Here is a 12,572-nt window from a genome sequence, read left to right as displayed (position 1 = left end):
TTTGGCTCCCTAGTGCCTACAGGAAAGAGTCCAAGCCCCCTCGCAGAGCACGCCAGGCCCCTTCAGTAGCATCATCTCTTGCTGTTCCTTTCCTTTCACTTTGTGATTCATTCCTTTTGGTCCGCCTCTGTTCCCCAGCTACATAGATTTCCGTCTCAAATCCCGTCTTTCTACATGAATGCCATCTCTGTTGGAATGTGCTCCCCCTTCCCCATCCTCACTATTAGCCGCTTGATTAACTCCTGTTTCTTCTTTGAGACTCACATCTGGGGCTGCCTCTTCACTGTGCCCCCCCATCCTCTCTCTGCTCCCTCTGCTCCCTTTTGGGAGGACCTTTTTGGGAACAATACTCCCCTCCCCCAGAGAGACGCTGTTGGAAGCTTATTTATCTGTGTAACCCCAGCCTCTAGTAGCTTGCTTGTGTTACTAGATGCTCAATCAGAGAATGAGTAAGTGAATGAGCCAGTGAATGATTCCTAGTCTGTGTCTTGCTTCTGCTCACTTCCAGCTGCCCTTTTTCTCTGGACTCCTTCTCCCCCGAGTCATATGTCTGACCACCTCATCTACCACAAGCCCAGGGCTCTTGATGCTCTTTCCCTTATGCCGACGCTTCAGCTCTGCTGACCCTGTTGGTCAGTGGCCACAGGTGGATACCCATTCACTATCTCATCTCTGGTCTGCCCTGCTTCCCACAAAGAAAGACCTGTTTTCCTTGGGGAAGATGGATCTTCGAGAACAAGCAAAACTGCCTCCATGACCTTTTCTGGGTCTCCATTTCCAAAACGCCTCCCTTTCCCAGTATTAGGAGTGAGGGACAGGCCATTTCTGCCACACTGATTAATTCAATAATCATCTTTTTGAACCCCAAATTTGTACCTGGGTTCTCTGCAGAAGCACACCAACTCGCTAGGTTCTGCCTTCTACTGAAGATCTGTTTCTTTAACCCCTTCCTGCTGAATATATTGGGTTTCTCCTACATATGGACTGACATAGTGACTTAAAAAAATTTTTTAGGGGCACCTGGGTGGCTCAGTTGGTTAAGCGACTGCCTTTGGCTCAGGTCATGATCCCAGGGTCCTGAGGTGAGCCCTGCATTGGGCTCCTTGCTCAGCGGGGAGCCTGCTTCTCCCTCTCCCTCTTCCTGCTACTCCACCTGCTTGTGCTCTCTCACTCTGTCAAATAAATAAATAAAATCTTTAAAAAAAAAACTTTAAAAAATGTTTTAGCATTAAAACTCTTTAAATGAGTTTAAATGGCTTATCCATGAGTGAAACAGAAAAAAAAAAAAAACCAGTATTTTGTTGTATATGTTATTTTATGTGATAATTCTAGCTTACGATATAAAGTTAATTAATGAAAGCAATGAGACTGTTATGATGGATGAACATGAAAATTTGAAATGGAAGGTTTGGGATAACGGTTGCGGCCTCAAAGTGTCCTTGCCATTAATACATCATTGTGTTTTGTATTAGCTGTAAGGCCTTGAGAAAATTGTGACTGCCAACATTGGAAGTAATAACACTTTTAAATAGGATACTTTGCAGATTCAGGTTATTCTGATTAAGGTGACCCAGAACCTTGAAAGAGGAATATAGGAAAAATTGGTTTTAACATTGACTCAAACACTATGTGACAACTGTTTTCATTCCTTAATTATAAAGGAGCTAACTGAAAGGAATAAACAGGTTCTTCAACCAATTTATATCTTTGTTTGACAGAAAAACATGTTGTATCATTATGAAATATTATGTTATTAAAATTATTTTCAACAGCTTCAGTGCCTGTTTCTCTCTAGTATCATTTAAAGCCTTTAACACAGCAAAAAAAAAAAAAAAAAAAGGAAAGAAAAGAAAGAAATAAAAAGATGCATTTGCCATGTTGAGCCCAAATTTCAGTTCTCACTTTCACTTTGTCACCTATAGGAGGAAGGAATGGTAACAGCATGTCCCTGCATTACTGAGTTGGAATTTTTGTTTCACTTTATTTTTATTTTTAAGATTTTATTTGAGATAGAGCAAGAAAGAGAGCACAAGCAGGGGGAGAGGCAGGCAGAGGGAGAAGAAGAAGTAGGCTCCCCACTAAGCAAGGAGCCTGATGTGGGACTCCATCCCAGGACCCTGGAATCATGACCTGAGGCGAAGGCAGATGCTTAACCGACTGAGCCACCCAGGCACCTCTGAGTCGGAGCTTTAAAAGCCTGCCAAGCACTCTAAGAATAAAACAAGCATCAGTGCTACCCACATTCCTCGGTGCAGCGTGTTGTGCGATCACTCGTTACTGCACGGTGCACTATTATATCTTTATTAGAGCGTGCACTCTCTGCATACCCCTGAGGCTTGCCTGACATTTAATTGTGCACAGCCCACATGAGCCAGGGTGGTGGGAGTGTCCTTGCACACATGATTTTAAAGCATGAGGAGACTTGCTTGGGTCTGATGGTTAAAAGACATTTTTGGAACTGCGGCTTTCCTGATTAACTACATGTGTTCAAACATAGGCACGGTTTGGGCAGGAGAACCTTGTTTCCGAAGTGGGCATATCAACCTGCAGCTCCTGAGGTCTGTGATCTCTCACATTTGACCTATCACACACTTAACTGTATTTGCTTATGGTTTAAAAAACATTTAAAAAAATGTAGCTGGACTCAAACATGTGTAGAACCTTTGGAACTCCTCGGTTGAGCCCTAGCATCTTGGAGTGAGGTGGGAGACCGCTGGGGCGTCAGGGAGGCTGTGGGGCTGGGGCAGGCTTCCTTGCTGCAGTCAGAGAGATGTCTGCCCGGCTCAGGAATTTTCACCTTCCAGATGCTCAGCGTTTGTCTGTGTGGACTTGATTTGTCACAGAGCAGGTCGTGTGTGGCTGTGGGACCAGCTCCCCCTGGCAAAGAGCCATCAGGAGGGTCTCAGGGGGAAGCTGCCCGCGTCCCCAAGGATCGACGCGGTTCCTGCGGAGGAAGGCTGGTGTTGCCTCACCTCGGATTTCTCTTTCCCGCAGCTCCCTGAGGGATGGCACTGGACTTCCAGACTCCCTGCCATCAGGGTGTTTGCTCCGCCCTTCTGACTGATGCTCTGGTTTTAATCATTGTAGTGGACCAAGAACTCAGCTTGGGGCCAGGAGGCCCGCGGAGACCAGAGGACTAGGAATGCTTCTTGTTCCCACTTGCGTGCTCCTTGGTGGGGCATGATTTCTGTGAGTCCCCACACTTCTGGATGCCTCAGAGAGACTAGACTTGGGGGACCCTACCGGTGGTGGACCAAAGTCTCTGCTTGAGGAATACTGCTTAGGAATACAGTGGCAAGTGGATTGCCTTCTTTCATGGGCTTCCTTAAAGGAGCCACAAGTCTGCCAGCCTGTCCGGTCCTACTCGCCATTCTGAAGAGAAAGCCACGCAGGATTTGGTCAGAATTACTCAAGCACATGCTGGTGTGGCTGACCCACAGGGTTGGAATCCTTTTCCTGCCCAGTGCGGTACGCAGTGTGATTCTTATGACTTCCTGACAGTCCCCGTGACTGTTTCTTCTCTTTCCAGCAGACACTGGCAGGCTCCTTTCCTCCAGAGTTGTCAGTGAGCCTTCTCCTCTCCATTTGGTCTACTCAGTCAGGGCACACATCAGCTGAGGACTCCCACACACCAGCAGTTAGCGCTCCAGGATCACTGCACGCCTCCAGCCTTCCTTTCCAATGGGATTCCCCCAGACACTGCATTTCATACCTTCTGGCCAAACTCAGTGTTCCTGGGTCTTCCTGTGCCTCCTCCATGAAGGAGAATATGATGTAAGGCCCCTCTTTTCAAAGAGCTTGTAGCCTAGTGCAAAATATTAAAAGCTCACACTTCAGCTATATGCAGAAGATTGGCATGCAGGGTTACAGGAGTCCCAAAGAGGGAGCAATTACATATGCAGGGGTGGGTCAGAGGAAGTCCTCACGGGAGGTGAGGTGATGTCGATCTTCAAGGATGGGTAGGACTCAGAAATGCAGTAAGTGGAGAAGTACATTCAGCACAGTGAAACCCAGAGGTAGACCCCCTGGGGAAGTATATGAGGGAGGGAATGACTCCCATTTGCTTGGACGTTGGGCCGTGTTGGAAGGAATGTGACTGTGTAGGTGGTGATTTTAGCACAGAGGAGCGGCATTGCTAGAACACGGCTTCCAGGTGCTCAACCTGGCACCAGTGTATGATGTTGGGGTGGGGGGGGGGGAGGGAGGAAAGGGAGGTTTTTCTGAGTCAGGCAAGTGGCAGATGGCATGGAGAGTCAGAAGGGATAGGAGGTAGAATTTCCAGGACAAGGGAGAGGAAGGGCCCACCATAACCCCCAAGTCTGATCCGGAGTGACCGGGGAGGCTCAGGGGATTATGCAGACTGTAGAGAAAAGAGGAAGCGTGTGGGCGGGGAGATGGATTTAGGACGTGCTGGGCTGGAGAGATATCTGGCAAATCCAAGTGGAGACTCCCATTTCCCCTAGTCCAGCCTCAGCTCTGGATTCTCCTTGGAGGTCAGGCTCCTGTCCCCTCTCCTCCTGGTGAGGATGACCAGCCCCACTTTGACACCAAATACTGACCCCCTGATGGACTGACCTCAGGCTGATGATGAGAAGCTTGGTGTCCATCCCTAGCCCCTCAAAGGACCAGCCTTTGCTCATTTCCTTCTCAAATGCCTATCCCCTTTCTTATGTTCTTACTAACTAATGTTCTTACTAACTAATGTTCTTACTAACAGAAACCCCTGCCTCCTTACCCGCCCCCCCCCCCCCCCGGCTGGTGCCAGAGCTCTGGTGTCTGTGGACAGAACCCAGAGGCTGAAAGGCAGTCTCTAAAGATAACTTCCTGGGTTTTCTCTTTGTCCCACCAGTCTAGGGGACACCTTGTGGCTTCCACTTTTTTGGAATGGTTGGTGACCATTTTAAAGACCCATATGACTGGCTCCCTTCTGCTGTCTGCAAGGCCCAGCCTTCAGGGCGTGTATGGTCCTTAGAGCTGGGTCCTGCCCCTCTCTCCACTCCTAGGTGCTACTTCAAGTCCAATAGCACACCTCAGCAAGTGACTTCCAGGAAACGGGAGGTGTCCAGCAGGCACACAGCACACTCGGCGCCTGGCACCCACCCGCGACCTTTGATGAAAGCATCTTTCATACTGTGCCCTGGGGTCTGAAAATTCCTTCTGGATTCTCACCCCTCCCTCTGTTCTACCCTGGTTATCCTCCCACAGCCAGACACCTGGCCTTCATGCTGCGGGGAGGTCTCCGCCCTGTGGGTGCTGATGCTTCCTGTCTTGGTGGGTTTTGCTGCTGGCTGCATCCGGGTTCTGGCAGAGCCATCATCCGGTTTCTTGGGAGCCTCCCCTGTGTGTATGGTTTGGGCCTGCAGAAATAAACTGAAACTGGGGAGGGATCTGGGAGCGTCCAGGGCCTCTGGGACTGATTTAGTCAAACATCTTCAGTCACTTTCTTCTCATTCTGAAGACTTCACATAATTAAAACCACTCCTGGCCAACTCTAAATAAATTTTGCACATGCTGCTTGAATTACTGTGCAGTCTTACCCCAGTGTGGCTTTCTCAGAGATTAATATTTCACTGAAACTATTCCTCTGGGTAGGCTGAAGCCAGCAGCTGTGGAAATTCAACATTTGCTTTATACAATGAAACTTTAGGACAGGGCTGCTTTTTGCATTTCTCAGATATGTAGCTCATTTGGAGGGAAAAAAAAAAAAAAAAGCATTCTTGGTAGAGTGCACGTGGCGTGAGTCAGATAGCCCGGCTTGTGTTGCTATGTATTTGGATATAAAGTGATGAGAAAATGTGATTTTAAATGTTTATCATACAACATTGGTGCATACAAGTTAGTTATACCATTTATTGAGCACCTACTGTGTGCCAGGCATCAACATGTTCTGTATTCTCATACACACCTCAGGAGGGGACCAGACCTGGGCCTATTTGCCTTCTGATCCCTGTTCTGCCCTGAATAGCGGGGTCTGACCAGGAGGCCGCCTTTCTCAGAGTCCAGGGTGCTCTGGTTTCCTGCTGGGTTTGGCCTATGGAGGCACCAGTGGGAGGTTAGAGGAGAATGGAGGAAGCCAGAGTATTTCCTCACTCTCTGTCTTCCTCAAGCATCTCTTCTAATAGTGCCCACATTTCTATGATTCCAGATTCTTCCTGGTGACCCTGGCTCCTGGGTAACATGCCTCCTCCCTTTGTCCCTGCAGCCCATTGTTGCTGATCTCTTGATTGCTTCACGGTCCCATCCTTATGCCAACTAATTTCATCTTTTTAAAATGATGTCCATCTGAGAAGTTCTTTAACTCTTGACTTTGTCATCTATCATGTCAGGCTTCATCCCTCAGCTTCTCCATCACCTTCCACCTGTACGTCTATCTTCATCATTGCAATCCATTCCCTGCACTCGATTCCTTCTGTTGCCAATACTTGAAACAGTTTCTGTTTCTCTGCTTAGATGCTGATTGATTGACTGATTGAGGTAGGAACCAGCCTCATTTTAATGAGGAGGAAACAGAGGGTCAGGGAGGTTCAGCTAACTTGACCAGTCTTAAAGATAGGGGCGGATGGAGCTTGGTTTTAAATTGAGGTCTGATCAGTCCTGAAGCTTGTGCGCCTTCTCTGACATTAGCCTGTGTTCTGTTTATTGGTGCCACATGAACCAAATCTAATTTCTCCTACATAATCCCTTCATATTGTAGAAGAAAACTCTCACCATCTTCTCTTTCCCTTCAACTGTTGCTCTTAAGAACGAATTGTGAATTTCCCCTGATGTCCTGGTTGAGTCTTTTAGATTAGTTCTTCTTAAACTTTAATGTGAAGATTATGGTTCAGGATGACTCTGGAGACAATTTTAGATATATATGCTTATTGTTAGAAATCACAGGGAGAGCCTGTGTTCCATTTAACCAGTTTCCCTGATGATAACATTTTGCAGGACTGTAGTACAATATCACAGCCGGGATGTTCATTGTGATAGAGTCAAGAAGCAAAACATTCCCCTCACCACCAGGATCCCTCTGTTGCCTTGCACAGCTGCACTCACTTCTCTTCTGGCCCCATCCCCTCCCCAAACCAATTTGTTCCTCACTTCCGTAATTTGACATTGCAAGAATGTTATAAAAATGAAGTCATACAATACACAACCTCAATCAAAGATTGAGGTTTTTTTTCCACTTGGCATAATTTTTTGAAGTTTCTTCCAGGTTGTTGCATGAGTTAAAAGTTGGTTTGTTTTTTTCTTGTTCTAATTAGTATTCCATGTTATGGATGTACCAGTTTGTTTAAACATTCACCCATTGAAGGAAATTTGGGTTGTTTCCAATTTGGGGCTATTACAAATAAAGCTTCTATAAATATCTATATGGGTTTTGTGGGAACCTAAGTCTTCATGTCTCTAAGATAAGTGCCCAGGAGCAATGCAGTTGCTGGGTTGTATGATAATTGCATGTCTAGTTTTTGAAGAAATCGCTAAATTGTTTTTTCCATAGTGGCTGTTCCATTTTACATTCCCATGAGCAATGTATGAGTGATCCATTTTTCCACACCCTTGTCAACATTTGGTGCTGTCACTATTTTTGAAGTTTCTTTACATATTCTAGATACTATTCTTTTTGGTAGATAAATGATTTGCAAATAATTTCCCCCACCTCCACTTTTTTTTTTTTTTTAAAGATTTTATTTATTTATTTGAGATGGAGAGAGAGAGAAGGGGGAGGGTCCAAGGGAAAAACAGACTTCCTGCCAAGCAGGGAGCCTGATGCGGGACTTGATCCTAGGACTCCAGGATCATGACCTGAGCTGAAGGCAGTCGCTTAACCAATTGAGCCACCTAGTTCCCAACCCCCCCCATTTCTATAGTTTGTTTTTTTCATCCCCTTAACACAGAAGAAATTTTTTTTTTATCTTGATTATATCCAAATTATCAATTTTCCTTGCTTTGGAATTTGATTTTGGTGTCACGGCTAAAAAATTCTTTGCCTAGTCCTAGATCCCAAAGATTTTCTTAATAAGAAGTCTGAGGTCTCAGAGAGGTTCCTTTGACTCCACGGGTGAGAGAAGTAGAAGATAGAAGGTTCTGGTTGGAAAGTGGGATTTCTGAGTGTGAGTCAGTCACCCACAGTCTCTCAACACTGGCTCTGTGATTTTAACTGTGGGAGGCCCTGGGAACAGAGAGCAGAAGGAAGACATGGTCCCTGCCCTTAAGGAGCTCGCACCCCCTATTCGATGTCAGAGGTCCAGGATGTGTCCCTGGAAATGGTTTGCTACGTTGGAGGGGAAGTTGGAGGCAGCAAAGGAAGCAAAGTGGCTGGCAGGCTAGTATGTTGGATGTGTCACTCACCGGTGTTTATCAGTCCTGTGGAGAAAAGCAGGTTTCTTTCTACCACGTGTATCCTCTTCCTATCCTGTGGTCTGGAAGCTCTTTTTCCATTCAAGCCTTTGCCTCTCAGATGCCATGTGGCCACCCTGGGGACAGTTCTTGAGTGGTTTTCGCTAGTGTAGAGGGAAGGGTGAGTGGGTCTCCAAGACCTGTTTCCACGCTTTGGTGCTCGAGTCTCTAAAGAACTATCGATCCTGTGCTTTAAGTTTCTTTTTTCGTTCTTGCCCTTAATTTCGTCACCAGGAAAATGGAGATGGCAAGGTGCCGCAATTCCTTTGTGAGGCTGAGGCAGCTGGGACACGTATCTGTAAGACACGGAGAAACAAGCAGAAGTCAGATGCTGCAGGAGTCAGCAAGAAGTGTGTCCAAAGGACCGCATGTGTATAAGGGGAGCCGGGGGACTGCTCAGCGCCCCAGGAGCTCCGGGATGGATTTCATTCCTTCTATACAGTTTTCCGTGAAGCTGGCAACATCAAGAAGTTGTGCAGATCTAGTTGTTCAGAGGCCCCTGGTGGCCTCCCCAGCTGGGTTGAACATAGCTTGAGGCCTTGCGACTCTGGCTGTGGGATTCCACGCATCAGCACTTCTGGGTTTTTTGTGCCTACACAGAGCTGCGTGAGACTTCTTTTCATGGCCATCTAGGCACTGCTGTCTGGGAGCCAAATTCCCTCCCTTCCTGTTCCAAAGAGACTGGCCTGAAAACTTCACGGATGAGGGGCCACGTGGACACATCCCACGGTAGCTGTGGTTGTGGGCTTTGGCTGCGGGAGGGAAGAGGAAGCCTGCACCGCTGGTCTTTTACCCCTTGCTTCCCTTTCTGCTATGAACTTGGGAGTTTGGTGTCTCTGGCTGTCTGGCTCAAACTCTGTATGAAACTCTGGCAGCAGGCTTTACCCTCTCAGGAGATGCTACTGCATCTTTTCAGAGGTCCAAGTAAACCTTGCCTGGGTTTCTCTGCTGGGTTCATGACGATGTTAGGTCTAAGGCATGACATGATCTTCTGAGCACGTGATGGCTTTCTGATTTGTGTGTGTGTGTGTGTGTGTGTGCCATTTCTCTTTTCTTTCAGAGCCTGAGAAGCCAATTGGGGCCAACCAAGTTTCAGAACCTCTACTGCTTGGCACCAGAATCACCAGGGATGAACTGTATTTGCCAGATGATCCTCTGTTCCTGACAGCACATCCCTCCCCAGGTAGCTAAGGGGATAATGAGTTTTTACCCCCCTCTGCATGCTGCGTAATGAGATAGTCACTTGCACAGCAGCTTATGCACCAGGGCCTACTCACTGCTGCTACTGAAGTATAAGATGAAATCTGTCAGCCTTGGGCACATTTCATTTTATACACTCAGTGATTACATGCAAGATAAATGTGTGGACTCAGAGTTCCAGAGAATATGATTTTGCAGCACTGGGAGTGAGGTTACCTCTAAAATGGAAGCCAGTGAAAATAATGTCCAATGCATATAATTAGCCATTCCATCTAAGAGATGGTGCTCATAGGCTGTCATCTTCATCAAGAGACCAGCGTGTGTTTAGGGACACAAAATTATGGGATGTAAGTGATGGACAGAAGCTGTGTTTTTTCAATTGTGTTGCAGTTTGTCAGTAATTAGTTGAAGGAGCTTTGAGTCAGGAATGAGAGAAGGCCATCGGAGAGTAAGATTTGTAAGAATTGGTGGGTTATGTCCAAAGAGAATGTGCTGTGATGTTGGTTGACTGGACCTGGAGTGTCCTCTAAGCATGACTTCCCCTAAGTAGTGTGGAGTTAATCCAATGGGTTATCACCAGGAGAAAGCCCTAGCTTTGAAAATACGCAGCTCCATAGTTGTAATTTTGTCCTTGCCAAGATAATCCCCAGGATCCGGTTGTCTACAAGAGGACCTGCTTTAGCTCTGGTGCTAGCTGACTCCCCAGTTATGAATTAATAAACTGCTACTGGTAGATGTATTCCCCTTGAGGGCTTTGTTACTGTGAGCTCTTCTGGTCACTGGGAATATTGAGTTACTGGCCTAGAGCTTGGACTCCTGTCCTGATCAAGGCCTGCCAGCCCTCTCTCTGACACTGTCCCAACAGTACTGGTGATGCATACATGCTTCACAAACACTGAGAGTCACTTAGACCGGTAAATGAAGTAATGATGTTTGTTTTAGAATCGGGTTTCTCCACCTTGATACATTCACATTTTGGACCAGATAGTTCTTTGTTGTGAGGGACTAGGCTGTATGCTGTAGAATGTTTAGCCTATCCTTCCCTACTGCCCACTAGATGCCAGTATTAACACCCACTGCAGTTGTGACAACCAAAAATGTTACTGCACATAGCCAATGTCCCCTGTGGGGGGCTAACTGCCCGAAGTTGAGAATCACTGATTCTAGGAGCTAGCCAGCGGTAAGGGACTTCCCTGAGGAACAGACCACAAAATTGTACTTGGGGGTGGACGAGTGCTTCATGCCCCTCACCTTCATATTGGTAGGTGAATTGGTGATTGTTCTCCAGAGAAACAGAAGCAGTAGGGAATATATATCCTACCACTAGGAGATACATAAGAAGTCCCAGGGTCTGCCATCTGCAAGCTGGAGACCCAGAAGAGCCTGTGGTATCATTCAGTTCGAGTCTGAAGGCCTGGGAATGAGGGGAGCCGAAGGTGACAGTCTAAACTGAGGCTGGAGAAGAAGAGATGAGCTGTCTCAACTTAAGCAGTAAGATAGGAAAAAGGAGGCAGATTCCTCCTCCCTCCAGCTTTCTTTCCATTGGGCCCTGAGCAGCCTAGATAATGCCCACCCACAGTGGGGAGGGTGGTCTGCTTTTGTGAGTTCACAATTTCAAATGCTAACCTCATCTGGAAACACCCTCACAGACACACCCGGAAATAATGTTTAATCTGGGCACCCCACGGCCTGTCAGATTGACTCATAAAATTCATCACCACAGTAAGAGATGCAAAAAGGTTTTAATGATAGGGCAGATCACCAGGGGGAGGTGTCTAGAGCTACTTGGACTTCTCATCTCTATTAAGGGAGAGTCAAGGAGAAGGTTTGGATTTAGAGTTTGGCTCTGGTGTTGATCACTTTTCTAACTTCTGAAGACCATGCTGTCCTGAGCAGAATCTCTTCTTCCAAGCCCTGCCCTCCCTCTGTCTTGGTCTCCTCACTAAGGTGTCCTGTAACCACCTGGAGAACTGCCTGTGCAGCAGGGCTGGTGAGGACTCGCCCTTGTACTCTAGGTCAGCTTTATAAAGGAGGCACTAAGTGCTCAGGCTGAAGGGGATCACAGAGGTCAGGTAGAGCACTTTGCAAACTCTACTGGGCATTTTATAAAATGGGAATTTGATTCTAAAAATCTCAGGTGGTGTCCAAGATTATGTAGGTCCAACAAGCTCCCAAGTGATGTCAATGATGCTGGTCCTTGAACCATACTTTAAGTAGTAAGACTTTTAGACCAGAGGTCTGAAAACAATGGCCCATGGACCAAACTGGATCCACTACCTATTTTTGCAAATAAAGTTCTGTTGGAACATAGCCACACTTGTTCGTGTACATTTTGGCTGTGGTGGCTTTTGTACTGCAATGGCCAAGCTGAGGAGTTGAGACAGAGACTCCATTGCCCATGAAGCCTGAAATAGGTACTCCCTGGCCCTTATAGTAGAGATGCTCTGACCTCTGCTCTAGGCTGACTTGTGCCACGTGGACCGACTATGGAGGATCTTCCTGGTCACTCCTTTGGATGGATCATCCAGAGGTTACCTTTCCTTACCCTTGGCCTGTCTTCTTCATCCCTCTTCTTCTTACCTCTGGCTCCTGCAGCCCTCCCCGTTAGTGCCTGGGGCATGACTCAGAAGAATTTCTGTGCCACAGTGAACTTTCCATCTTGTATGTGATCTTCTCATTGTCCTGACAAAGTGTTCTGCCTGGCACCCCACTCAGAGCCTGTCAGCCTTGGTATTCTTTGGTCGTCTAGGTGAATCACACTCAGACCTGTTTAGAAACACCCTCAGAGACTTATGCATATAAAGCTCATGCCTGAATGCTCTATTTGTTTCTCAGCCAACCAGCATTTCATCAGGCACCATGCTAGATTTTCAAGTGACAAGGATACATCAGATGCCTCTTCAGTCTAGGGGAAAAACCTGTAAACTGATCATTCAATTACCGTATCGTGGGTGCTATATTAGAAGAGTATTTGGATACTTTGATTGCCA

The 12,572-nt window shown here is 46.8% G+C and overlaps 1 protein-coding gene across 3 annotated transcripts in view; it reads left to right on the top strand.

Annotated features, from left to right (window-relative positions):
- EVA1A (eva-1 homolog A, regulator of programmed cell death) overlaps positions 1-12,572 on the top strand; it is a 49,994-nt gene that overhangs the window by 14,873 nt on the left and 22,549 nt on the right. For 2 of the 3 annotated variants that reach the window (XM_013051196.2, XM_045079076.1), the window contains exon 3: positions 9,443-9,565. The exons of the other annotated variant lie outside the window; for it this stretch is intronic. In XM_013051196.2, the coding sequence (XP_012906650.1) occupies positions 9,443-9,565 (123 nt within the window). The remainder of the gene's footprint in view (positions 1-9,442; positions 9,566-12,572) is intronic. 3 annotated transcript variants of the gene reach the window in all.

This window comes from Mustela putorius, unplaced genomic scaffold, assembly GCF_011764305.1.
Source record: "Mustela putorius furo isolate JIRA1106 unplaced genomic scaffold, ASM1176430v1.1 tig00000281_pilon_pilon_pilon, whole genome shotgun sequence".
Taxonomy (NCBI): Eukaryota; Metazoa; Chordata; class Mammalia; order Carnivora; family Mustelidae; genus Mustela; species Mustela putorius.
Note: the sequence above shows the minus strand (reverse complement) of the source record. Positions and strands in the feature narration are given on the sequence as shown.